At 42.7% G+C, this 25,020-nt stretch overlaps 1 protein-coding gene across 2 annotated transcripts in view; it reads right to left on the reverse strand.

The window, feature by feature from the left end:
* ek1 (eph-like kinase 1) overlaps window positions 1-23,659 on the reverse strand; it is a 109,565-nt gene extending 85,906 nt beyond the window's left edge. For both annotated transcript variants that reach the window (XM_066646836.1, XM_066646837.1), the window contains exons 1-3: window positions 23,535-23,659; window positions 4,202-4,266; window positions 1,353-2,022 (exon numbers count right to left, since the gene is read on the reverse strand). In XM_066646836.1, the coding sequence (XP_066502933.1) occupies window positions 1,353-2,022; window positions 4,202-4,266; window positions 23,535-23,634 (835 nt within the window). In that variant the 5' untranslated portion in view covers window positions 23,635-23,659. The remainder of the gene's footprint in view (window positions 1-1,352; window positions 2,023-4,201; window positions 4,267-23,534) is intronic.
* Between the last annotated feature and the right edge of the window lie 1,361 nt (window positions 23,660-25,020).

Here is a 25,020-nt window from a genome sequence, read left to right on the forward strand (position 1 = left end):
CTCTCACATGACTAGAATTTCAAATTCCTCTGAATAAGAGCATGTGCCATGAATATAAAGGTTTTTAATGCCCAATTTCAACCATCTGTTACAATATTTCCCAAATTCTTTGCGTTTTTCAATGCTTCATAATTCCACGGAACCCTCCACAGTGATCTCACCAGGTGTTATCACACCTGAAAAACGAACAGAGTTGGCTATGCAGCAAATGCGGCCCCTCTATCTCGCTTCATAGCCAGGTGGCATGACTTGCTAACAGCATCCTTTCTGCCCTGATGGTCAGTGATTGCAGGGTTTCACTGAAGATATATAAGGAAAGGGTAAAACGAGTTAGCCTTAATGGATCGGGGAAAGAGATTAGCCTACTTTCTTTAGGGAGGGGTTGGAAGTGGGGCTAGGGATGAGTAATGCACAAAAACAGCAGTCATTTACAGATAAGCCACATATAGAATCTGATCATTTCAAAATTGCCCATTGGTAGAGACTGCTTCTGAGATATTGCTGTTTAAAGGGCAAAGCCAGAGACAGAGGGAAGGCCAAAGAGACTTTGTTTCATACAGGTCTATACTCTACATGGTTATATAGGCCTAGGCTTTGATCCTATAGTTTGACACAAGTGACAGCTACTGAACTTAGTACTTGTACTACACCATACAAGAATCATCAAACCTGTGTTTGATTCTGCACCTCACGGTCAAAGCTTGTGTCTCAAATGGAGTATTTCAGTAGTGCACTAGCAGGGCAGCTGAGGCTCTAGGAGCAGATTAAGAAGGGATTAGACAGCTTTCAAATGTTAGTGGATTTATAATTCTGATTTACCCTTTCGAGAACATTCATATAACCGTTAACATTAGTTTTCTAATGCAAATAGGAATTAGACAAAATGCCTGTAAAAATAGAAACCTACAGCAGTGGTCTCTAGTCCACATCCTTATCCCCATCTTCTCTTTATCTTGCTTTACCACATCTGTTCCACACAACTGTGCATGGGCCCTCCAAGGCTAGGACTAGGAATCAAAACATTGCACTCAACACATGTTTTAGAAGCACCACAATACTGGAACCAGAATTTGGGAATCATAAGGGACTGTACTCAACATAAATATTATAAACGTATCACAAAACCAGGGCCAGGATTAGGAATCATAAGGAATATAGCTCAACCCAAACTTTACAGGAGCACCACAATTCCAGGACGAGAATCTGGTAATCACAGGGAATTCATACTCAATTCAATTCCAGGAACAGGACTGGAATAGTGAAATAAGGAAAAGTACTAAACATATATCGTATACAAGTATCACATTTCCCAGTACTCATTCCTGCTGAAAGATAAACAATGTACTACTCACGCTGGCAGCGTCCATCCACCTCCTCGAAGCCGGGTTTGCACACACAGCGGCCAATAGGCACCAGCCAGCCTCCATCAGCACTGCAAAACATTCGAGGAGCCTCCAGCTCCTCAGCATCTTCTACACAGGACCCCCGCACTTCCACCAGCGCTGAGTCTCCTCCGGTTACAGTGTCGCCAAAGCGGGCCAAGTTAAGCACAGCTAGCGGGCAGCGCTTGTAGAAGACCCGCACGGAAACCAGAGCAATGCAGGCACCCAGGTCCTGGAAGGCCAGGTATAAGCCACGTTTCGTGAGCCCACTGATGTCCCGTACCTCCGTGTTCAGTTTCATAACACGGTCGCCCACGTCTGTCTGTGTGAAGCTCTCGTCAGCAGCTATTGTATCGATCTTGACGTACTGGCTCTCGCGGATGTGCCGCAACGGCGGGGGTGAGGCGCTGTTGGACTCATGGTAGTAGACATTGAACGTCTCTTTACAGGTCCCAGGGACCCCGGGAAGGCTGTTACAGTCTCGTAGTGTGAACTTGATCTCCACATAGACACGCTGAGCGCCCTCCCGCTGGATCAGACCTGTCCGCAGCCAGTTGTTCTGGTTGGCCTCCATCACGTTGCACACCTGGTACGTCCGCATGGGTGTGTTCCTCTCGTCCATAACGCTGATCTCCTCCCACTGCGTATACACACAAAATGTTTTTGGTGTTATCTGTTATTATAGAATTTTAAAAGATTTTATATTGGATACAGCTTTTTTCCTCCTATACTTTTAATTTAAGAAGCAATTTTTGTGGCAAAGCTAAATTTCTACAGACACCATATGTACAAAATTTGGCAGACCTCTTGTTACTGAATTTATCTGTTTAAACTTTGCACCATATTTTTAGTTGTGCCCAATCTTATTATTAGGGTTGGACAATAAATCAGTATCAATATATATATATATATATATATATATATATATATATATATCACAATATAAAATGTTTCAAATACAATGATATTATTTTTAAACACATTTTTAAAGGTAGTTTTAAAATAATAATATTGACAAAGCCAGGAGGTTTTGACGGTGATGTCATGGATCTTGTTGGTTCTTAACAGTTTTTCTGTGGCTTTTATGTTGTTTATATATCGAAAATGTTATTATATCATATAGACTGAAATTTAGAAATATATTGTGATATCAATTGTGTCCATATTGTCCAGCCTTTCTTACTATAAACATCATCTTGTAATCTCTACGTAGAAAAACATGAAATGCTCTCAAGCAGTTACACATGCCCTAAAGTCACTTCATTCAGTGCCAGTAAATGGCCAAAAGGCATTACAAAACACAAAGGCATTGGAGCAGTGGAACTGTTTTCTGGAAAGATGGGGCATCTCAGTCCCAGTAGATGGCCTTACTAATGTTCTTAATGTTCTCACTATTGTGGCTAAATGTTCCAAATGAAAAAAAGCTTTGAGCAATGAGTAGAAAATATTCCTGCAGCCAAAGTGGGGCCAACTACATATTAATCCCCAAATTTTCAGACGAAATATTGTACATGTAGGTGTCCACAATATTTTGGTGATTTACTGATGCTTATTTATTACAACATTGCCAAAAAAAAACCTTTTATCAAACCAAATTTGAAAATGGACAGGTGGATCATCTCTAAATAGAATGCAAATCACTTCCGTATTCATTCAATCACCTTTACTTGATTACAGCCCTGATGAGTCTATGAAGCAGTACACTGAGCACCTTGAAAAATCTCTTGCAGGTTTTGACAGAAGCGTGATGAGCGCAGTATATGGACAGAACTGTCACTGCCATCAATAATAAAATCTGTCAGTTAAAGGAGAAAGCTTTTCATCTTCTCATCAGAAGTGTTCCACCTGTCAGTCAACCGGGGCATATTTACAGACAAATCACCTTGAGCACTTTTTTCTCGGCACTGTTAAAAAGCGGCTATGTTTTATTCAACAGAGGTGGGGGAAAAAATGTTAAACATAAAATATGCATTTTTACGGGTATATGTTGATTGAAAACAGTGACAGCTGAAAGGGTGGAGGGCTCTACCCAACTGTCAATTAAAGAACACATCTTTTTTCACCTCTGAGACACATACCTGCAGTTTATTTGGCATATAGTAAAAGCTGAAGTGTCTCTGTTGTAGCGGCAACGCCCAAAAATCAGGCACACCAGGCCAGAACATCCCTGAAAACCCTGTGAATTCTAGCCATTCCTGACCAGGGCCATAGTGCTGGAGGGGGAAATAACCTTAAATGTGTTGTGAATCTGCATGTGATTTTATCCTTTGTCTAGTGTTACAATCCATCATTGGAATGGGGTATTTGCTTGTGTGCAGCCAAAGCGGGTGATGATGGATGATCCCATGCTGTGATGGCAGGAGGATCTTCGCTCTGCAGGTGAGCGGAATCGGCTGAACATAAGCCCCTCTCCTCCAGCCCCCAGCGGGCGGTCCGGACAGGAGGACCAGCTGAGGAAGCCATGGAGAGGTCACGGTCATGGAAGACTGAGAACCTAACCGTGAAACTTAGTGGGGAGATAGCAACGCCACCTGGCTGCTGGCTGTCCATGTGTGACTTGAGAAGTACTGGACATTTGAACCCTTCTTGGTCAAATATATTTTGATTAGTGTTCACTCAAAAAGAAATGTTTATATATATATATATATTTTAGTATTAGTATATATTAGTTATTAGTTGGGGGAAATTAGTCCTTCTTAGCAGAAGAACTCCAGTCCTCTAGATGCATATGAAAACTACTGGCCAACTTCATTACTTGAAAATAACAAAAGCATTTTGTGTGCACCACAGCATCAAAAATTTAGGAAAACTCTACTCACCCCTTCTGCCGGGTACGCCTCCCATCCCAGATCTCCTGGAGCTGACATGGAATCCAACAATGTAACTGTAAAAGAGAGAGTGTGTTTTGACCCCAATTCTAAGTAAATGGCTTGTATGACCAAGAAAGACCTTGTGGCCTCATAAATTCATAAATGCATATTTGTTAAACACCTCCATATATTTCAGCTTCCAACAGCCTTATACAATATCATAGATTCATTGCCCAAAACACTAGTTAAGGATGATTTCTCAGGCAGGGATTAAGTCTTACTAAAGGTAGGGCTGTGCCATATCGTATCATTCACAAAATTAATATTGTCATAAAAGGATTCTTTAAATGAGTCTCTGGGCACAGTAAAGTACGGTGGAAAGCGGCTCTGAGGCTAAGGAATCTGCTCCAAAAAAGTGACAGTCATGTGGAGGTGGTTTTGTTACAAAATATCAGATGTGCAAAAACAGTTATTATAAACAGTTATTATAAACAGTATTAAACAGGCTTTAATATTATTCATATATATATATATATATATATATATGGTTTTTTTTGTTTTTTTTATAATATCGCCAAGAATATTGTTCTCATCAAAATACCATGAAATATTGTGATATTCTTTTAGGGCCATATCGCCCACCCCTACTACAAAGCATTAATTAATTTAATTAATTTAATTAATTTGTTTTTTTCTTTTTTTGGGGGGAGGGGGGGGTTCCCCAATAAAAGGAGGATACAGTCCAGAACTAAGCTTAATCTTTGTCTGTGAAATCACTCCAAGGAAGTCTTTTCCTCCGTTTTGGACTAACTTGAGCCAACTTGTTCATCCACTATCCAGTGATTTCTGCATAATTTTGATGCTGGTGGCTTAAAACCTTAACACAAATCTCAATTCTCCTTCCAATACAACTGTACAATGTAGGCGTGCATGTTATATTTACTCCCTATCTAAATTTAATAAAAACTAGCTTTTCTGTTCTAATAAATAGTGCTGGCCATGAATTGTAATAAACAATATCAACAAAGCAAACACAATATCGGATATCAAACACATTCAGTTAATGTTGATAAGCAGTTATAACCAGTTACAAAATATTAAATAATAATAATAATAATAAAGAAAAAAAAAAACACACAAAAGGAAATCAAGCCGGACCTCATTATCCTGCCCCATGAAATATATTCTTAAAACAACATTTTGCAGAGGTTAAAATAGCAGCTCCTCTGCTATTTATACCAGTCAGGCCCTTTCCCTGTAGCCCCAGCCATGAACTTCCCACTTTGAGCTCCATCCCAAACCAATTACAGCCCTAGCACGCGGGATGATTAATTTTTAATCACATTCAAACCTCAGATGTTCCTTCTCTTTCACGCTGCATATCAACTTCTCCCTCTCCTGTTGCAAATACATAGCCTTTGGCGTTAAATTAAAAAATTGAGAGAAATACAAAATAGCACAGCTGTATCCAAAGTCTAATTAAATCTGAATGTGTGAGTACGCTTGGAAGACACACAAACAATTAGCATTCCTCAAATGATTCTTTAATGGTTCGAATGTGCCTATCGCTCTCAGAATATCTCTCATCAGTCCATATTCACTGAAGGGGGCATGTGTGATGACACACTACTATACAGAAGCAAAATAGACACGCTTAACATTTATATTACCAAAATAGTTCAGTGTTCTTACCAGGCAATTTCCAGCAGATGTATTCTAATCTTAGAGCCATGCAGAGTCAGCGCTGGGTACATTTGTCTTAATTGAGCACAGATTTTAATATCATGAGCCACTGATTTATGCGTTATGCTGCGTTCAGCTAGAGCTTGCAACTTATTTCTTACCAACACGGCTAATCCACAGTACTTCAGTAGCATGGGTGTACTTTCAAATAAAATATGACTTAAATCAGACAACAATAACTAGCTATTGGTTCATCCTTTTATTTAAATCAACCAAGTAGTATTTTGTTTATTAAATCTTGTACACAGAAGAATGTTTTTTTGAAGATACATCACACTTCAACATTAAATAGGACATAATTCTACCCTTTGTCCCACAAGTTAACACAGTGTCAAAGAGGTGGGACAACTCTGAAGTGCCTGCTATCTACATAAGACTCAGCACAACATCTAACATCTCCCACATCCCATTTTTATCAAATTTAGGCAGATCCCAAAAAACTGACTGTGTTGTTTTAATGCACGCTTTGTGTTGGTACGAGCTCCAACACACTGCAGGCTTTATTAAGGTATCTGTATCTTTCCCACTTCCTAACTACAAGGACCAGCTTAAAGCACAAATATTCCTTTAATAACCCTTCCCATTTTCAAATTAAGTCAAATGTAAAAACCATACAAAAAAGTTACAAACTGAGGGCCTGGGTCACTCTGACCCCAGACACTCAGCATCAACGGTGCCATTTTTATCAGCTGTGATGCAGCTGCTTACCCACAGTTTTACCATTAGATAGGACAATACATCCCATCTAATTTAGTAGTAACTAAATTAGACAAGCAAAAACCAATCTAAAGAACAAACATCATTATTAGCTTTCAAACAGCCCAATATTAACAGCCATCAGCAATGCTATACCTGGTGGTGGGATACCCTTTCTGAAACATATCCTTTAAGTGCTGGCTTTATAAGAACAGCGGAAAGCTTGCCCTTTACTTATCCAAGCCTTGAGGGATGTGACGCCAGAAAACCACACACACACCCTTGAGTGGCTCAACAGGGGCAAAGAGGAGGGAGCCTCTCATTCAGTGGCCTCTATTCTCAGAGAGAATAAGCAGAGAATCCTGCAATTCTCTGGTCCTAATCCCCAACCTATCCAGGGACAAAGCAGTCCTTTAATGTACCTGCCAAAAGGGCCACAAACCCGCAACAAAACATTTAGGAGCTAAGAGAACAGGACCAGGAGGAAAAGAGGACAGAGTGAGGGGGAGGAGAGGGAGGAGAGTGTTTTAGTTTGGTCTTAATCTATCAGAGGTATGCCATGCCCTTATACAATGCAGGACACACATCGCTGTATGAAAAAGAAACTGGACACATTTCATCATTAACATGGTGCTTTTACACTGAACTAGTCATGAAATTCAATTTGAAAACCAGCACCATTTAATATTCCTTAACGTCTGCCTGAGATTTCCATAACTCTGCATACTGTAGAAGGCCCTGAAAAGAAAACATTGCACTGATAAAGATTATTTTTGCTAGTAGTGTCTGAAAGAGGAAGCGGAGTAAAGAGACAAGCTGCTTCTTCATCATTAAATCACTGCGCTCGTGCGCTGGCTTAGAATCCCCCCAAGGGGCAGAGAGATCACCTCAGGGCCAAAGAGATCAGATTTAACCGTTTACTCCAACAAACTGCAGCCATCAGCAAGTGTCTTCAGCACATCAGTAAACAGAGAGACAGAATAAAGTGAATGGAATAAAAGCAGGCTAAACTGGCCGGTAGGCTGTGCCATGTCGTTTCGTGTGCAATAATATCGCAAAATGTTTTTAAACGTTAAAAAAAATAAACCAATATAACTATTTTCGTGATATTCTGACTTGTTTACGTCATGATGTCATGCAGTTACATCCACACATTCATTGCGTGCGTCATTTCAGCACGATGACAGGTACGGTGGGAATTTGCTCTGCGTTCAAATATTTCCTCCAAAATACGAGTGACTTCAGTCATGTGGAGATGGTTTGGATAGAAAATATTCCCAATATTCCAAATATTTTTCATACAATGTCAAAATCTTGGTAAGTTACGGTAGTTTACAAAATAATCAAAGATTTACACATTTGTTGTTTCTTCTGAATGTTTGAAATTGTTAGATTCCAATCCAATTAATAATTAATTTAAATTATTAATATTAATATAAAATGTATTTTGTTGCAATAATGTGTTCTTGAAATGAATCCAAATTATTTCAGTGTTTTTCCATATCGCCAAGATCACTGTTATCACCCAAACACCCTGAAACACCTTAATATCACGACCACCATGGGCCATAATCGCCCACCCCTACTGTTCGGGCTTAGACATATGATGCCAATGAAATTAGTATGCACTGATAGGAAATGGTAGTGATTAACGGGACCAAAACGGAGGCTCATATGCAAATGGGCTTTGCCATTATCCAGCATTTATTATTAGGAATTGTTCTGTAACTACTGTGATGTATTAAATAGGTTTTATTAATCAAAGTTACAGTACGTCTTAATGCAAACTTCTGAGTTCAACAGCAAAATGAACAAAACACTCTAAACTATAAAGTTCTTAAACATTTCCAGGAATTTTTAGGATCTTTACAGAACACCGAGGACCACTTGATTTTCACACTCATTGAAAAGAGCAGCACTGACACAGTTCTACTCCGTCTGCTTCTTCTATGACATCATTCCAAAGAACCGACGTTGGCACCTTTACTATTCAAAGTGCAGAAATCCCAAGATAACAGGTTGCCATAGAAATAATACACACAAAACCTAGACATGAACAGATACCAGGGAATGCTTTCCGCATATGAAGTGACATTTTACTATCACTGTATCTCCAGGAGGAAATGGGATATACATTAGAGTAAGAGGAAGTCAGCAGCTCCTGTCAATCAGCCAGAGTGAGTGCTGCAGTCCGTGGGGAGACAGAGCTCACAGTGGGGCTAAAGAGAATGTCCATCCTGACTGGACTGTCTGCCCAGATCCACTAGGGATGTCCAGCCTGTGCTAGTCTGGCCAGCCAAAGTAGCTGGAATCCCCAAACACCCGTCAGCCAGCTGCAGTCAGAAACCTGTCAACAATCTGCCTGGCTTTTACTATCGATAAAAATAGGTCTACTATGAAAGGGGCTGGAAAAGGAAAGCAGATATGGGATGACAGTCATTATCTCTTCAGGTGACCAAGTTAAAGATCAAATCATAGATCCAGCCTAGCTTCTAAAAAAAGGAGCCCTTTCCTGTACACATATATTTCAGCTCTGGCACAGAGACACTCCTACCCCACTACTCTTACTAAGGCTGGATTGATTTATAGCATTTTTTATGTCCTACAAATGTACTGGTATCAGCAACAATCTTTCCAATGACAAAACTGTAGTCTGTACCTCCACAGCTTTGTAATAAGTAGCCACAGGTCCCGTTATGTGTTATCCCTGACCAAAAAACTCTAATTTGAAAAATGACAGTAAACTACAAACATATACATAAAAAAAATCACACTTATAAAGAAAGCAGGTAAGACCAACCCTAGATCAACTGACCTAAGAGGCATTAAATAAACAAACATTAAATAAACTGAAAGACTGAAAGATAAGTTCCAAAATGTGCAATGTAATTGCTGTAGAGCAATTAAAGACTGGGGTACCAGTCTTTCACAGGGCGACACACACGCACACTTATGAAGCGCTAATCCACCTACCAACATGTATTTTTGGACCGTGGGAGGAAATCTGAGCACCCGGAGGAAACCCACACGGACACGGAGAGAACACACCACACTCCTCACAGACAGAGTCTCCCAGAGCGGGACTTGAACGCACAACCTCCAGGTCCCTGGAGCTGTGTGACAGCAGCACTACCTGCTGCGCCACCGTGCCGCCCCTACCAACACAGCATGTGTAATATTCAACAAACATTGCACAAACCTCTGACTGGCTGTTTAAAATTGAGGGCAGGAGCATGTTTGGGGTTTGTTCATAAAGCCAAACGTTGAATATAGGCTATGTGCTGTTGTTTTATCGGCCAGTCCTGATGGGAGAAGCTTACCAAGTCAGACTGTTGACAGCTATGATCACAGGAAGCTGTTCTGTAATTCATTTTAAACAAAAAAAAAGAAGTTCCCTCAGTACTCCTTGCAAAATGTCCATATCACCCAGCGTCTCATGGATTTTTTAAGCTTTCAAGCTTTCAGAGAGAAGGCTGGAAACTAATGAGCCAAACAGCTTGTTGACAGGAAGCCGTGAACCAGTAGTCTATCATAGCTGAGGAGGATCTGTAGCGTTAAGCCATGGGAACCCATGATACTGAGCTCCAGATACTGAACAGTTCTGCCCCAAAGATATGGACATATCAGCAGAGATGGAAAGCACCAGGATATCAACACTATCTTTGAGAAAGACCACCAGGCCCCTGCTGTAACAGATAAACAGTGGCCAGACGTTTGCTCAGATAAAACATACTTCAGCTACCCAACTGAGAACGACCAAAAAACGACTGGAACAAACACAGGAAGTGAGTATCAGTAGGTGATGGATGAAGCTCCGCTTAAAATATTCAAGTGGTACGAGCCAGCGCAAACAAGCCAGAGCCAATCGCATAACAAGTGTACATATTGTAAATTGAGGATCATAGATAGGACAAGTTGTCCCAAGTTTGATAAAGAGAAATCCAGAGTTCAACGTGAACCGTGTTTCTCAAAACTGCCAGACTTTCTTTAAACAGGAAGCACTTAAGCTAGTAATTCAGGGAGGTGAAAGCAGCAGCCAAAGCAGCAGGCACCAGGATGATTTCCCAAGTTAATAATGTGTATAATGTGTGTCACAGAACACGGACAGGCTCCAGCAAGCAGCATGTAGCAGCATGAGTGGTACAAATAAGCCTGTGTTAGATCTAGCGTGAGATGGTGGTCTGTGTGGGTTAGTTAGACACAGCACACTCTTGGGATATCTCATTAGAACAACACACATGGCTTGCCCGACACCTGCCACTTGAGTGTGTCTGTGTGTGTGTGTGTATGTGTGAGTGTTGGGGGGGTGGGTATTCACCACAGTTGGTCTTGCCCTGGATAGCCAATCCCCTATCAGGCCCATCAAGCCCCGAGAGAGACCCTAGACAGGTTAAAATTGCAAATCAACTCCAGGCCCAATTAGAAAGCTCAGGCACATTCAGAGGGTGACATCATCATTATCATCATCATCAACAACCATATCTGAATTTAAAAGAGGCCATTATAATCCCTGCAGCTGTTAAAAGACAGTACTACTCCCTGGAGGCCTCTCAGACGAGGATGTTTGTTTCAGTAGGAGCTTATGCCTTTCAGCAAAACCACACTTCAATAATCTTTCATGTGTAACTGACCTGCCCCTGCTTCAAGTGACTGTAACAAAAAAAAAATAAGACAAAAGAAAATGCAATTGTAAATAGAGCTGAGAAACCTCCTCCAAACTATTGGATTTCAGATTTTATCACTACTGTGGAAAGGTTAAAACTGGAGCCCAAACTTCAGCGTAAAATCATAACACTTGCTAAAGCTTGTTCAAATCTGTATCATGTAAAAGTAGAACAGATTACCCTCATGACATTACAAGGACTTATAATAAGAGAGAATAAAAGCATGTTTGACAGCTGCTCTTCGAAGCTCTGCTCCTTCAGAAACAATTCTAACCCGTTCCAATTAAAAAAATAAATAAATAAATAAAACACCCGCCACCAGTCTTCACTGTCTGAAGCCTAGCAGGAGAGCAGACAATCAGTGATAAAAGTACTACAGTTAATGAACAGACTACAATGCTGTCATCAACGCTTCAGTCATTAGAAAGCCTTGCCACGCCGCATTAAGAGCGGCCGCTAACGGTGCACGTACTAATGAAGCTAAAAGAGTGGGCTGGAAGGAAGGGATCAAAGCTGCCACCGGCTGAAAGGTCTCAGGCGCAAGGGCTCCAGATCTGTTTTAATCACGTATGATTACCCGGCCTAAGGTAAAACCTGTTCTACCAATATGCAGCACGGTTATATATCAGGGGAGTTAAAATGACTTCATAATGGCTGACTGTCAAGGGCAGAGGTAGTCTAGGTGTAATAGCAGGGTGGAAACAAATGTGGAAAAGAGATTGCGAGTGTGTGTGTTATAGTGCCTGGGGCTACAGCAAAGAAATCATAATCGGGATTCTGAAGGATTCTGATGGAGATAGTAGTGCCTATTTCCCTCTGCTCCAACGTGAAAGGACACACCATTTTTCTTGCTTCAACTACAATGCCACATCTGAAAACAACCTAGAGATTGCATGTAAAACCTACTCTGTATCCTAGGAACACTAAAACGAGTACATATTCACTACATTCACTGGATTCCCAATGTATACAATGTAGATAGATGCTGTTTTATTTAATAGATTTACTTAAAGGCTCTACATGAGGTGTAACCTTTTCAAAGGTGCATGTCAGTTGTTTTGTGAGCGCGTGTTCCACACAGCCGCGAGTGTCTGGGTGAGCGTGTGAAGTTGCATACAGCCACGAGTGTACGAGTGTCTGGGTGAACGTGTGAAGTTCCACACAGCCGCGAAGTTGCGAGTGACTGGGTGAGCGTGTGAAGTTCTACACAGCCGTGAGTGTGCGAGTGACTGGGTGACGTGTGAAGTTCCACACAGTCGCGAAGTTGCGAGTGACTGGGTGAGCGTGTGAAGTTCTACACAGCCGCGAGTGTGCGAGTGACTGGGTGAGCGTGTGAAGTTCTACACAGCCGCGAGTGTGCAAGTGACTGGGTGAGCGTGTGAAGCTCCAAACAGCCGCGAGTGTGCGAGTGACTGGATGAGTGTGAAGTTCCCCACAGCCTCGAGTGTGCGAGTGATTGGTGAGCATGTGAAGCTCCACACAGCTGCGAGTGTGCGAGTGACTGGGTGAACATGTGAAGCTCCACACAGCTGCGAGTGACTGGGTGAGTGTGAAGTTCCACACAGCTGCGAGTGACTGGATGAGCGTGTGAAGTTCCACACAGCTGTGAGTGTGCGAGTGACTGGATGAGCGTGTGAAGTTCCACACAGCCGCGAGTGTGCGAGTGACTGGGTGAGCGTGTGAAGCTCCAAACAGCCGCGAGTGTGCGAGTGACTGGATGAGTGTGAAGTTCCCCACAGCCTCGAGTGTGCGAGTGATTGGTGAGCATGTGAAGCTCCACACAGCTGCGAGTGTACGAGTGATTGGGTGAGTGTGAAGTTCCACACAACTGCGAGTGTGCGAGTGACTGGATGAGCGTGTGAAGTTCCACACAGCTGCGAGTGTGCGAGTGACTGGGTGAGCGTGTGAAGTTCCACACAGCTGCGAGTGTGCGAGTGACTGGGTGAGTGTGTTAAGTTCCACACAGCCGCGAGTGTGCGAGTGACTGGATGAGTGTGAAGTTCCCCACAACCTCGAGTGTGCGAGTGATTGGTGAGCATGTGAAGCTCCACACAGCTGCGAGTGTGCGAGTGACTGGGTGAACATGTGAAGTTCCACACAGCTGCGAGTGACTAGATGAGCGTGTGAAGTTCCACACAGCTGCGAGTGACTGGATGAGCGTGTGAAGTTCCACACAGCTGCGAGTGACTGGATGAGCGTGTGAAGTTCCACACAGCTGCGAGTGACTGGATGAGCGTGTGAAGTTCCACACAGCTGTGAGTGTGCGAGTGACTGGATGAGCGTGTGAAGTTCCACACAGCCGCGAGTGTGCGAGTGACTGGGTGAGCGTGTGAAGCTCCAAACAGCCGCGAGTGTGCGAGTGACTGGATGAGTGTGAAGTTCCCCACAGCCTCGAGTGTGCGAGTGATTGGGTGAGCGTGTGAAGTTCCACACAGCTGCGAGTGTGCAAGTGACTGGGTGAGTGTGTGAAGTTCCAAACAGCCGCGAGTGTGCAAGTGACTGGATGAGCGTGTGAAGTTCCACACAGCTGCGAGTGTGCGAGTGACTGGATGAGCGTGTAAAGTTCCACACAGCCGCGAGTGTGCAAGTGACTGGGTGAGCTTGTGAAGTTCCCCACAGCCGCGAGAGTGCGAGTGACTGGATGAGTGTGAAGTTCCACACAGCCGCGAGTGTGCGAGTGACTGGGTGAGCGTGTGAAGTTCCACACAGCCGCGAGTGTGCGAGTGACTGGGTGAGTGTGTGAAGTTCCACACAGCTGCGAGTGTGCAAGTGACTGGGTGAGCGTGTGAAGTTCCACACAGCCGCGAGTGTGCGAGTGACTGGGTGAGTGTGTGAAGTTCCACACAGCCGCGAGTGTGCGAGTGACTGGATGAGCGTGTGAAGTTCCACACAGCTGCGAGTGTGCAAGTGACTGGGTGAGCTTGTGAAGTTCCCCACAGCCGCGAGTGTGCGAGTGACTGGATGAGTGTGAAGTTCCCCACAGCCTCGAGTGTGCGTGTGACTGGGTGAGCATGTGAAGCTCCACACAGCTGCGAGTGTGCGAGTGACTGGATGAGCGTGTGAAGTTCCACACAGCTGTGAGTGTGCAAGTGACTGGATGAGCGTGTGAAGTTCCACACAGCTGTGAGTGTGCGAGTGACTGGATGAGCGTGTAAAGTTCCACACAGCCGCGAGTGTGCAAGTGACTGGGTGAGCTTGTGAAGTTCCCCACAGCCGCGAGTGTGCGAGTGACTGGATGAGTGTGAAGTTCCCCACAGCCTCGAGTGTGCGTGTGACTGGGTGAGCATGTGAAGCTCCACACAGCTGCGAGTGTGCGAGTGACTGGGTGAGTGTGAAGTTCCACACAGCTGCGAGTGTGCGAGTGACTGGATGAGCGTGTGAAGTTCCACACAGCTGCGAGTGTGCGAGTGACTGGATGAGCGTGTGAAGTTCCACACAGCTGCGAGTGTGCGAGTGACTGGATGAGCGTGTGAAGTTCCACACAGCTGCGAGTGTGCGAGTGACTGGATGAGCGTGTGAAGCTCCACACAGCTGCGAGTGTGCGAGTGACTGGATGAGAGTGTGAAGCTCCACACAGCTACAAGTGTGCGAGTGACTGGATGAGCGTGTGAAGTTCCACACAGCTGCGAGTGTGCGAGTGACTGGGTGAGCGTGTGAAGTTCCACACAGCTGCGAGTGTGCGAGTGACTGGGTGAGCGTGTGAAGTTCCACACAGCTGCGAGTGTGCGAGTGACTGGATGAGCGTGTGAAGTTCCACACAGCTGCGAGTGTGCGAGTGACAGGGTGAGCGTGTGAAGTTCCACACAGCTGCGAGTGTGCGAGTGACAGGGTGAGCGTGTGAAGTTCCACACAGCTGCGAGTGTGCGAGTGACTGGATGAGCGTGTGAAGTTTCACACAGCTACAAGTGTGCGAGTGACTGGATGAGCGTGTGAAGTTCCACACAGCTGCGAGTGTGCGAGTGACTGGATGAGCGTGTGAAGTTCCACACAGCTGCGAGTGTGCGAGTGACTGGGTGAGCATGTGAAGCTCCACACAGCTGCGAGTGTGCGAGTGACTGGGTGAGTGTGAAGTTCCACACAGCTGCGAGTGTGCGAGTGACTGGATGAGCGTGTGAAGTTCCACACAGCTGCGAGTGTGCGAGTGACTGGATGAGCGTGTGAAGTTCCACACAGCTACAAGTGTGCGAGTGACTGGATGAGCGTGTGAAGTTCCACACAGCTGCGAGTGTGCGAGTGACTGGGTGAGCGTGTGAAGTTCTACACAGCTGCGAGTGTGCGAGTGACTGGATGAGCGTGTGAAGTTCCACACAGCTGCGAGTGTGCGAGTGACTGGATGAGCGTGTGAAGTTCCACACAGCTGCGAGTGTGCGAGTGACTGGATGAGCGTGTGAAGTTCCACACAGCTGCGAGTGTGCGAGTGACTGGATGAGCGTGTGAAGCTCCACACAGCTACAAGTGTGCGAGTGACTGGATGAGCGTGTGAAGTTCCACACAGCTGCGAGTGTGCGAGTGACTGGGTGAGCGTGTGAAGTTCCACACAGCTGCGAGTGTGCAAGTGACTGGGTGAGCGTGTGAAGTTCCACATAGCCATTATTCACAGGTTTGACTGTGTAAATAAGTATTCCAGTGAATGGATGAATGTGTGATGCCTCATGATGGGTCTGTTCCTGCCTTGAGCCAGTGAGTGCCGGTATTCAGATACACAATGAACCAGCTGTCCGGGCTGGACAATAATTCATTAGCAATATTATATATATATATCACAATGTAAAATGTTTCAATAACAATAATATGATTTTTAACCATGTTTTCAATATTTTAATAATAATCTACAACTGACTGATGGTAATTACAGGGCACTGTTGTAAGTTCAGCGCAATCAATTTAAAATTTAGTTTAAAAATATTAATATAGACAAACCGAATAGATTTATGTTTGATGGTGAAGTCATGTTTCTTCTTTATTTTTGGAAGTTTATCAGTGGCTTTTATGTTCATGATATCACTATCAGAATTATAATAAATGTATCGTGATATAAATTCTGGCCGTATCGTCCAGCCCTACTTGGGATGCATTTCTCAGAGGAGCCCTGTACCCAGTCCCCATGTGTTTTACTTTGCTGTGGCCAGTCACAGCTACAGATGAGTGTTTGTTTGTGTGTTTTGATGAATCAAGTTAATCATATAATGTTGAAATAATCCAGTCTCATCTTTAACTCTGACACATTATTGAGTCAGCTGTGAAATCAGTAATTGGTTTTAAAATAATATGTAGCAATATATATTCACAGGCCAAATATTTTGTTCACATGACGCAGCTCTCCCATGTTTAATGCCAAACGCCAGCTGAGTACATTTAAAGATCCCCACGCGGGACCTTCTGGAGCAGTGAAATCCCATTCTTTGGAGTGATGAAGCTGTAATGTCCCTATAATTACTGGTAATGTTTCTGAGAAATGCTCGGGTCGTAACTGCAGCAACTGTTGGACGAACTGGTGGCTAGATTCCACTATGACATTGCTTTTCAGGTGTAGACATATAGTTGATGAATAATGTGCAATATTTCAGCAATACATTCTGGAATTGCAGATCAAGAAAGAGAAGTCTAGTGCAAACAAGCTCTCATTAGATATACTTTAGACCAGGGGGGTCTAACAGGTGGACCAGGGTCCGGACCAGGTCCTGTCCAGACCTGGGCCTATAACCATTAACTACTGAGAACTATTACATTCTGAGCTGAGTGCTTATTTTAACCATTATATATTTTCAAGAACTTGCAGGAAGCTCACAGACCAATCGCATGCGTGCTGCATATCACACGTGACGCTACTCGGTCAAACAGATCTGAGGAGTCAGTCAGAACACGCAACAAGTTTATTTTAATATGCATTTATGCATAATTTATTTTTGTAGACATTATGATTATATAATTTATAATTCGTACCTAATAAACTTAAAGCTCACTACATAAGTGTGCGTAATAATCTGCCAATCTGTGCATCCTCAGGGATTTCATGCAGCTCTGCTGCCCTAGAGCACAGCACTGTTGCTCTTCTTTGAAGCACCACAGGCCGCCGCGTCCTGCCCTGCTGAAAGAGCTGTTTGATCGCTGAGCGTTTGGGAAGGGCTAAGAGTGATAAGGCTTGAAGTACAGTGTTTGGAGAGGATTGGAGGGCTCTGCAGACTACAGGAGCTCGCTCTCTTGCTGAGGGCCCGGGCTTTTGATAAAAATCAGCTTGGAGAGCTGTGAGAGAGCGCGGACACGCACGCAGCTGAATCAAATCAGCCTCTCTCCACACAGTATATTAATCTTCTCACGCAAACACAGCAAAGGTTCGTCAATGATTCGGAGACCACTTCCAGGAACAGGAATCAAAGCAGGTTAAAGATCCCGCTGTGGTTCATGTCCGGGGCAAATCATCCAACATGTTTTTCTCATCATTTTTTTAAAAGGAATATTCCAGGATTTCTCGTTGTAACCTCAGACTGCTGTGTCTGTGTTGTATGTAGTCTACAGGATAATAATTCAGAACAATCTGCTGGTGCATAGGAAAAGAAAACAGGAAAACGGTGATGTGTTTATTGATGAAAGTCCGCAACTGCCCAATGGCTTCTATTCTGTGTGTTTTGGCTCAGTGGGACTCCTATTCTTTTGTAGAACAGGGATATGTCTGCTCTGTTGTCCATGGTAAACTGATGATCCAATCCAGATGCGGTGGATGCTAGTGTATTTCTTCACAATTTTGTTTTCCACTGGGAAATATATATCAAAAAAGGCGACGGTAACTGTGAACTGACAAAAACAATAGTGAGACAGATGCTAAAGGTTAAAAATATTCATTAAATTCGGCACAGTTTCCAATAATCAATAGTTCCTACTTGAGTAGGGCCGATTTTTATTCAGGTTTGAATTGTATGCATACAGACAATGGATAAGCCGGCTGAAACACAAAGCACAGAGCTAAAATTAATGTTGTTCACAGCCACATTCAGAGACAGCTACAATGAAACCAAAGCAAACAGCGAAACCTCCCGTGATAAGACACACAACTAGTTTATCCATGTTCTCAGAGCGCATGTGATGGATGGCAGTGCGAGTTAATTATTCGGGGAAGAATGCGGCGGATGGCAATAGCTTCCAGGGGCTACTGAGTTACAATGAGCCAAAGCCGGACGTGCTTAGATCATTAGAAAAACTACATGATTTACCAAGATGTTTCCCACAGTAGATGCAGCAAGCTCAGCATGCCAGAGGACTGTGTGCCTGAGGAAACAACTTATTGCTCTTGCTCTAAGTCTAAAGGCACTAAGGCAATAAAGCAAATCTGATGACACTCAAATTGTTTTTTAATTCAAACCATTTGTTTAGACTAGGGATGCAAAACTGCCCCCATTAGCAGGTTATTGATTCATTATAAAACAGACATACATTTCTAGTGGGGGAACACTGCAGGTTCCCGGTATTCATTGTTTTTAAGCTATATTTCATATTATCCTAAGGTAAATTTACATTAATGCCTGGACCACACATATGAAATGTTGGTTGAACATACATTTTTTTAAACAAAACTAAGCAAGGTTCTCTCTGGAGTAGTTCTGGGCGATATGAGCGCAAATCAATATCACGATTAATTGTACATGTTACCATGATTATGATTAATGAACGATTGTTTTTGTATTTTTGACCCTCATAGGCTTGTTTGTTAAGAGCTGCTCAAGTCTCTTGGTCAGCCTCAGAGTTGTGGCAGATAGGGGCAGAATCACATGACTACAGATTGGTAGTTGTAGTGGTTTTAAAGGGACAGTACATGAACACACAGTGGGGACATAACAGAATAAAAATAATCAATATAATCAATATAGACAAGATTATGTCGATTAGAAGTTCTGAGTGTCCATTTCGATTAATTTTTTGATTAATTGCCCAGCCCTACTCTGGAGCTTTACGAATCCAATGCTACTAAAAAGGAAGCGTTGCAGACCAACAAGCACACAATATGATTGCAACCAGTCCTTATTTTCTCAATCTGCTGGGCTCAATAAATGACTGCGTGCGATGGCAAAATGGTGGGTACAGATTAGGCCAATCAAGAGACTTCATTACCACTCTCAAACAAAAGCGAGTGGTTCATGGTCCTCATGGTGTGTGCTGAGAACAGAAGCGGGGCAGGAGATAGACGGAGAGAGTGAGAGAGTGAGAGAGAGAGAGAGAGAGAGAGAGAGAGAGAGAGACACCCAGGCCTTCACCGTGGCCTCCAAGCCTGGCTGAACAGGGCATAAAAGAGGGCTTTTTCTCATGCTAATTTCGCTGCCATCGCGCCAAGTAGGGAAAACAAAGGCAGCAAAGAAAGCCTCTCCAAACACAGTAGGAATGCTCACAAAAAGAGAGCTAATGAGAGCGAGCGGCTTGCCACCGCAGAGTACTGGGGCACCTGAAGGGACTCGCCAAGACAGGAAGATAGACGGACAATGCCTGCATGGATGAATGAAGGTGTCGTTTAAAAGACTACCTGTCTGTATCCCTCTGAATGTGTAATGTATCACAGATAAGGCAGGCTTTCATTTTTTGATTGTATCCTGCATAATAAGAAAAAAAATACATAATATTCCATGAAAATGAAATCTTTTGTTGCTTTCCCAGCCTTCTTTGCATAAACATATTGCCTATATACAATATTCCAAATCCCTTAGAGAGAGAAAGATGTGAGATCATAGGCTTTTCCTGCTCTATGTAGAAACGTTCACGTCCAGAAAGGTGTCAGTGGTGTAACTGTGATGGTGCTGCCTCTTTGTACGCCTCCACAGAGCCTCGAGCTTCAAGGGTATAGTGAGGAAAATGTTCTGTTTGAGGCGTGCACTCACGTTTGTGCTGATGTCATCAACTTATGATGTGCCAGAAGTGAGTGAAAAAAAGAAACATCTGCGTTCTGAACTTACTCCACTGACCTCCATTCAGACAAAAAAACATTAACACATAAGAAGACCCCAGAGGACGAGGCTTATGGCTCTGCTATCTGCACTAAACACACACACACACACACACACACACACACAATCAGCACGCACGCATACACACACACACACACCACAAGGCCTCAGGGGTACCACCTGCTGTTTGTTACAAGAATTACAAGCTCCTGAGCAGATGCTGATTTCACAATGAACTCACACTTTAATAAAACTAACACAATCATCCTCACAGTTACAGGGGAAATAATTGCAAATGACTCCAACAAAACTCAGCCTGTGATCATTTAAGTCACAATTTAAACTTAATATATTACTACATTTAATATTTCCACATTTTCTTATTTCAGCCCATTCATCAGTACATTTCCCCTCACACTGAAGTTGTCAGCTGATGTTTAGAAAGTACATTAAAGTGTTGTTATTTAAAAATATAAGGCAAAACTGTAAATCGTTTTTGTTCTGAAAGGATATAGAAAGTTACAGCTATGTGCACAATGTCTCTTGACCGCAGAGGTCCACATACTCACTTCATTTGACCCCATATTCACCATGTTTTGTTGCTATCTAACACATCTGATTCAGCTCATGATCTCATTTACAAGCTCCTCAAGGTCTGGATCAAGTGTGTAGACCTGGGAAATACACAACAACCTCCAGCGCCTGAGGTCAACACGACTGGGATTGTTTAGCGTGTGTCGCTAAACACAGGAGAGTTTCCCAACTTGATCTGTAAAGGGAACTTATACAATTGTGAGGAAACGCTGTTCTCTCTGGTGTGTTTACATTCAGAAGCTCGGAGTCCTTAAATGTGGAAATGTATGTGTGTGGGGAAAAAAACACTACTCATCCATAAGCTTTAATTCCCTGTTTCAGCTACCACAGAAACCTGTTTGTAACTTGAGTTGTTTAGTCTTGTAGCACTTTTAGTTTGTGTTTACTTTCATGCAGTCAGCCATTCTCCAAATCTAGAGATAATTTCAACTTATAATATTACCCAGCTGTGGATGGAATACTACAATATCTCAGTTCATGCTTTTCGATATTAGGAGGTGTCTTCAACAAGGAGAGCACTTCAACAATTAACGCCTAGCAATTAACGCCTGTTTCCACGCTACTGATTGATAGATGGATAGATGGATGTTTCGATATGTACATAGTGTATTAGACCAGGGTTGAGACTCACTGCTCTATGTGCCCATACGTAATTACCTATAGTGTATTTATAAGAGCTCTATTTTGGCACATTGTGTGGAAAGGGAAATGCAGAAATCCCAAAAAAACATCCTTCTAATCTGAAATGACATATTTAACTGGTCTGTCTTTTATGACATCTGCTTTATTTTCAAAATATTACAAACTAAAACTGACACTTTGTATTTGCCAATAATCATAAACAAATTTGCAGTCCTCTCTGAAACATGCTGATTTTCCATTTAAAAAAACCTGATCTGGGCACCTAACCTTCTATCTCATGAGGCTTAAGCTTTCAAGAACAGCCTCGAGTTCCTTTAGCCAATCAGAGCTGATGCTAATGAATATGTATAAGTGAACGTGTAACACATTCTCAAACCAGTGTGTGCAGTGCAACAGAAGCAGAAAGCCTAGAAAGACACAAAAGGCACATTTTAACATATAAAAAGCCAAGTGTGTTTATAAAGCCACAAGGGGGGCTTTAAACAAAAAAAAAAAAAATAGATAAAAGTGAAACAGAGGTATGTAAGTCCTCAGTGGAGAATAGTAACAGTGCTAAATTTCATTCATCTCTTTTCCCAAAATCACCAGCCACAGCTCCATTCACTGCTGCAACTAAAAATAAATAGGACTTAAGAGTTTTGCGTTGCTGGAATAAAATGCTACAAGATTTGTGCTGTTGATAAAGTAAGTGGAAAAAACACTCCACTGAAATTGAAATATAGTTGTGTAGTATGTGCTAGAAGACACATCATGCTCAAAATAGGCAGTCAACAACAGGTCGACAGAAACAGTCTCAGACAGATTCAGACAGCAAGGGTTTCTTACATCATAAACCCAAAGAACCAATCAGAACCAATCAGGGTTCTAATTGATTCCTGGAGGAGGATTTTAAAGAAATATTTTTTTAATCTCCCAGCCCACAGTAGTCATTAAAATCTCATGAGTCCCCCATTTATATACTATTTCACAACAACGTACATTTTTAGTATCCCCCAAATGTTACCTCAACACATTCATGTAGCATTTCAATAAAGTAAAATATTCAGCTTGAATTTGCATTTTTCAAAGTTTTCTAAAGGAAAACAAATTGTTTGTTGCACATTTCTTTGTCCTTAATTATAGCTACTTGACTGATCAGGTCAGTTTATTTGAAAGCAGAAAACTGGTCTTTATAACAGACTGGATATTAATTATTCATAGGGGAGTGTCTTTACTGAACATGATTACTCATTATAAATCACAGTCTGAGTATTCGATCATTCTATCAATGCCATAAGTGTTAGCTTAGTAATATTAAAAAATGTAAATAAATAAATAAATGCGGGAGGCATTTTAGCTTCGACTCGTAACTAATATTTTCTAAATGTTTATAAATGTCAGTTTTCTAAGATTCCATGTTGAAATGTATACATTAAAGTATCCGTTTTAAGAGTAACAAGGGCACTACAGCCGGCGAATAGCCCACAGCTCACCGCCGCAGTCAGGCGACCATCTCTACGGCGTTTTAAAAAGCATCCGTTAGTCATTTAAAAAATAACCGTTAACGTGATTACACCGAAAAGCAGAGCACGAGCGGAGGGGGGATGAAGACGCTCCTTCTGGGAAATATCACAGGCTTCACAAATGTAATTAAGACGTGTTTCTCGTAGTAGGGGTCACAAATCTCACAAAAAGCAGGTTATATTTAGAGAACCGTGGACTAGTTGTTGACTAAAGAGGAAAGGAGTTCCTCATCTCGCGTTGTTCATTCACAGTAAGTCCACTCTGCTTGTTTTACAGTAAAGACGACTGTAAGTAAGACTTTGTGTGTTTTAATCGCTCTAAGCCGATACTCTGTGAATCTAATGACATTACACTCATCACTACAGCCCTCTCTAACCGCTTAAACGTAATCATTTTACAGTCCGCAGAAATAGCCCGTTAAACATGAAGGAGATACACCGGGTCACTACGAGAGAAGGCAGCATCTTGACCGAGACGGACTTACTCCATCAAAAGTGAAGGGAGCTCCCCTTCAGTTCACAGAAAAGCGTTCAAAACACAGCGTGGGAGAACGACGCCGGTTCTAAATCCTACCTTCATTATCCGGATAATTTCTCAAGGCCTGGCAGAAGACTATAGTGTGAAGAAGGAGCAGAAAAAGCCGAAGCGGAGAGTAAATCCCGGACAGAGCCATTTTCCCAGCGCCCGCATCACTGTGCACAAACTTGACTTGTGAGCGGAGCGGGAGCGCGCACGAGGGAAAGAAGGAGGATCCAGCGGGAGCGTGCGCTGTCAATCAGAGCGAGCGTGCGCGCGCGTGCGCGAGTAAATGAGAGCGGGAGTAGACGGCTGTGGGAATTTTGAAAGAATAATATATTTACAATGAATAATATTTAAGAAGATTATTTATAAACAGTGGCACAAAAACTGAAGTAAACCTGGGGTAAAATAGTGTGTTTATAAAGAAAAATAGACAGAAAAAAATATAGCTCAAATATCAACAATAAAAACTCAAAATCTCGTATAGAACTCGTATAGAGACCTCTTTATTTATCATTCTTTACCATTTAGTCCAGTTAGATTAAACCTTATTTGCTCTTTATCTTCATTTAACCGTGAAGATTTGTTTATATAATGTAAAAATCATAGAATAGTGAGCAGTTGATAAATCAGCTTCAGAGTGTGTAAAGGACACCTACCAGTGCCTAATTGTTATATAGCCTGAAGCAGGCCTTAATATTGCAGATATTTCTGTTCTGACCCTAATTACAAAGGGTCTATGGCTTTTTCTGAAGGTAGAATGATGTTACTGTGTGGTGTGAATATGCTCCAAAGGTATATGAGTTAAACACTGTATTACTGAGATGTAGATGCATTTTCTACACTAGAATGCACTCGTTTTATATTCGGATTGAACTGTGGGCAACGTTGATGAAAGAGAGCCACTGTGTGATTCGAGGGGTCCTAACTAGAATGTGGAATAGAGAACTAAAATTGGAGAGAAGCTTATGTAAATTCGTCCCATCCAAAAATGCCTGCCCTGGCCCCTATTACTGTCTGTTCACACATTGGCACCATGTGTGTGTGTGTGTGTGTGTGTGTATAGAATTTGCTGATGAGTCTTAGACCTAGGATCGCTGACCCATCCGCCTCACAGTTCACTTTGCTTATATAAATAATGCACAGTGTTTCTGCACCACCGCTGGCAGTGCCTTATACGTCACTCCTTGTCAAGTGCAATCAGTTACGCACAATAACTCACAATGTGTTGGAAACTGGTCCGTCAATCACTGCTCCTCCTTACACTGTAAAGTCTCCAATATATGTGACAGAATTTGTGATCCAACAAAACAGACAGCATCGCCATCACACAGGTTTGTTAATCCCCCAGTGACAGTGTGTGTTGTGCTGGTGAGTGAATCTACGTCACTGCTGAACTAAAAATAGCCCACCAACCAAAAATATCCAGCCAACAGTGTCCTGTGGGCATCACCTTGATGACAAACAACACAACCTGTGCAGAAACATATGAGCTAGTGTCTCTGACTTTATGTGCAAGGTGGACCTGTGAGGTAGGTGT

This window comes from Hoplias malabaricus, chromosome 1 (assembly GCF_029633855.1).
Source record: "Hoplias malabaricus isolate fHopMal1 chromosome 1, fHopMal1.hap1, whole genome shotgun sequence".
Taxonomy (NCBI): domain Eukaryota; kingdom Metazoa; phylum Chordata; class Actinopteri; order Characiformes; family Erythrinidae; genus Hoplias; species Hoplias malabaricus.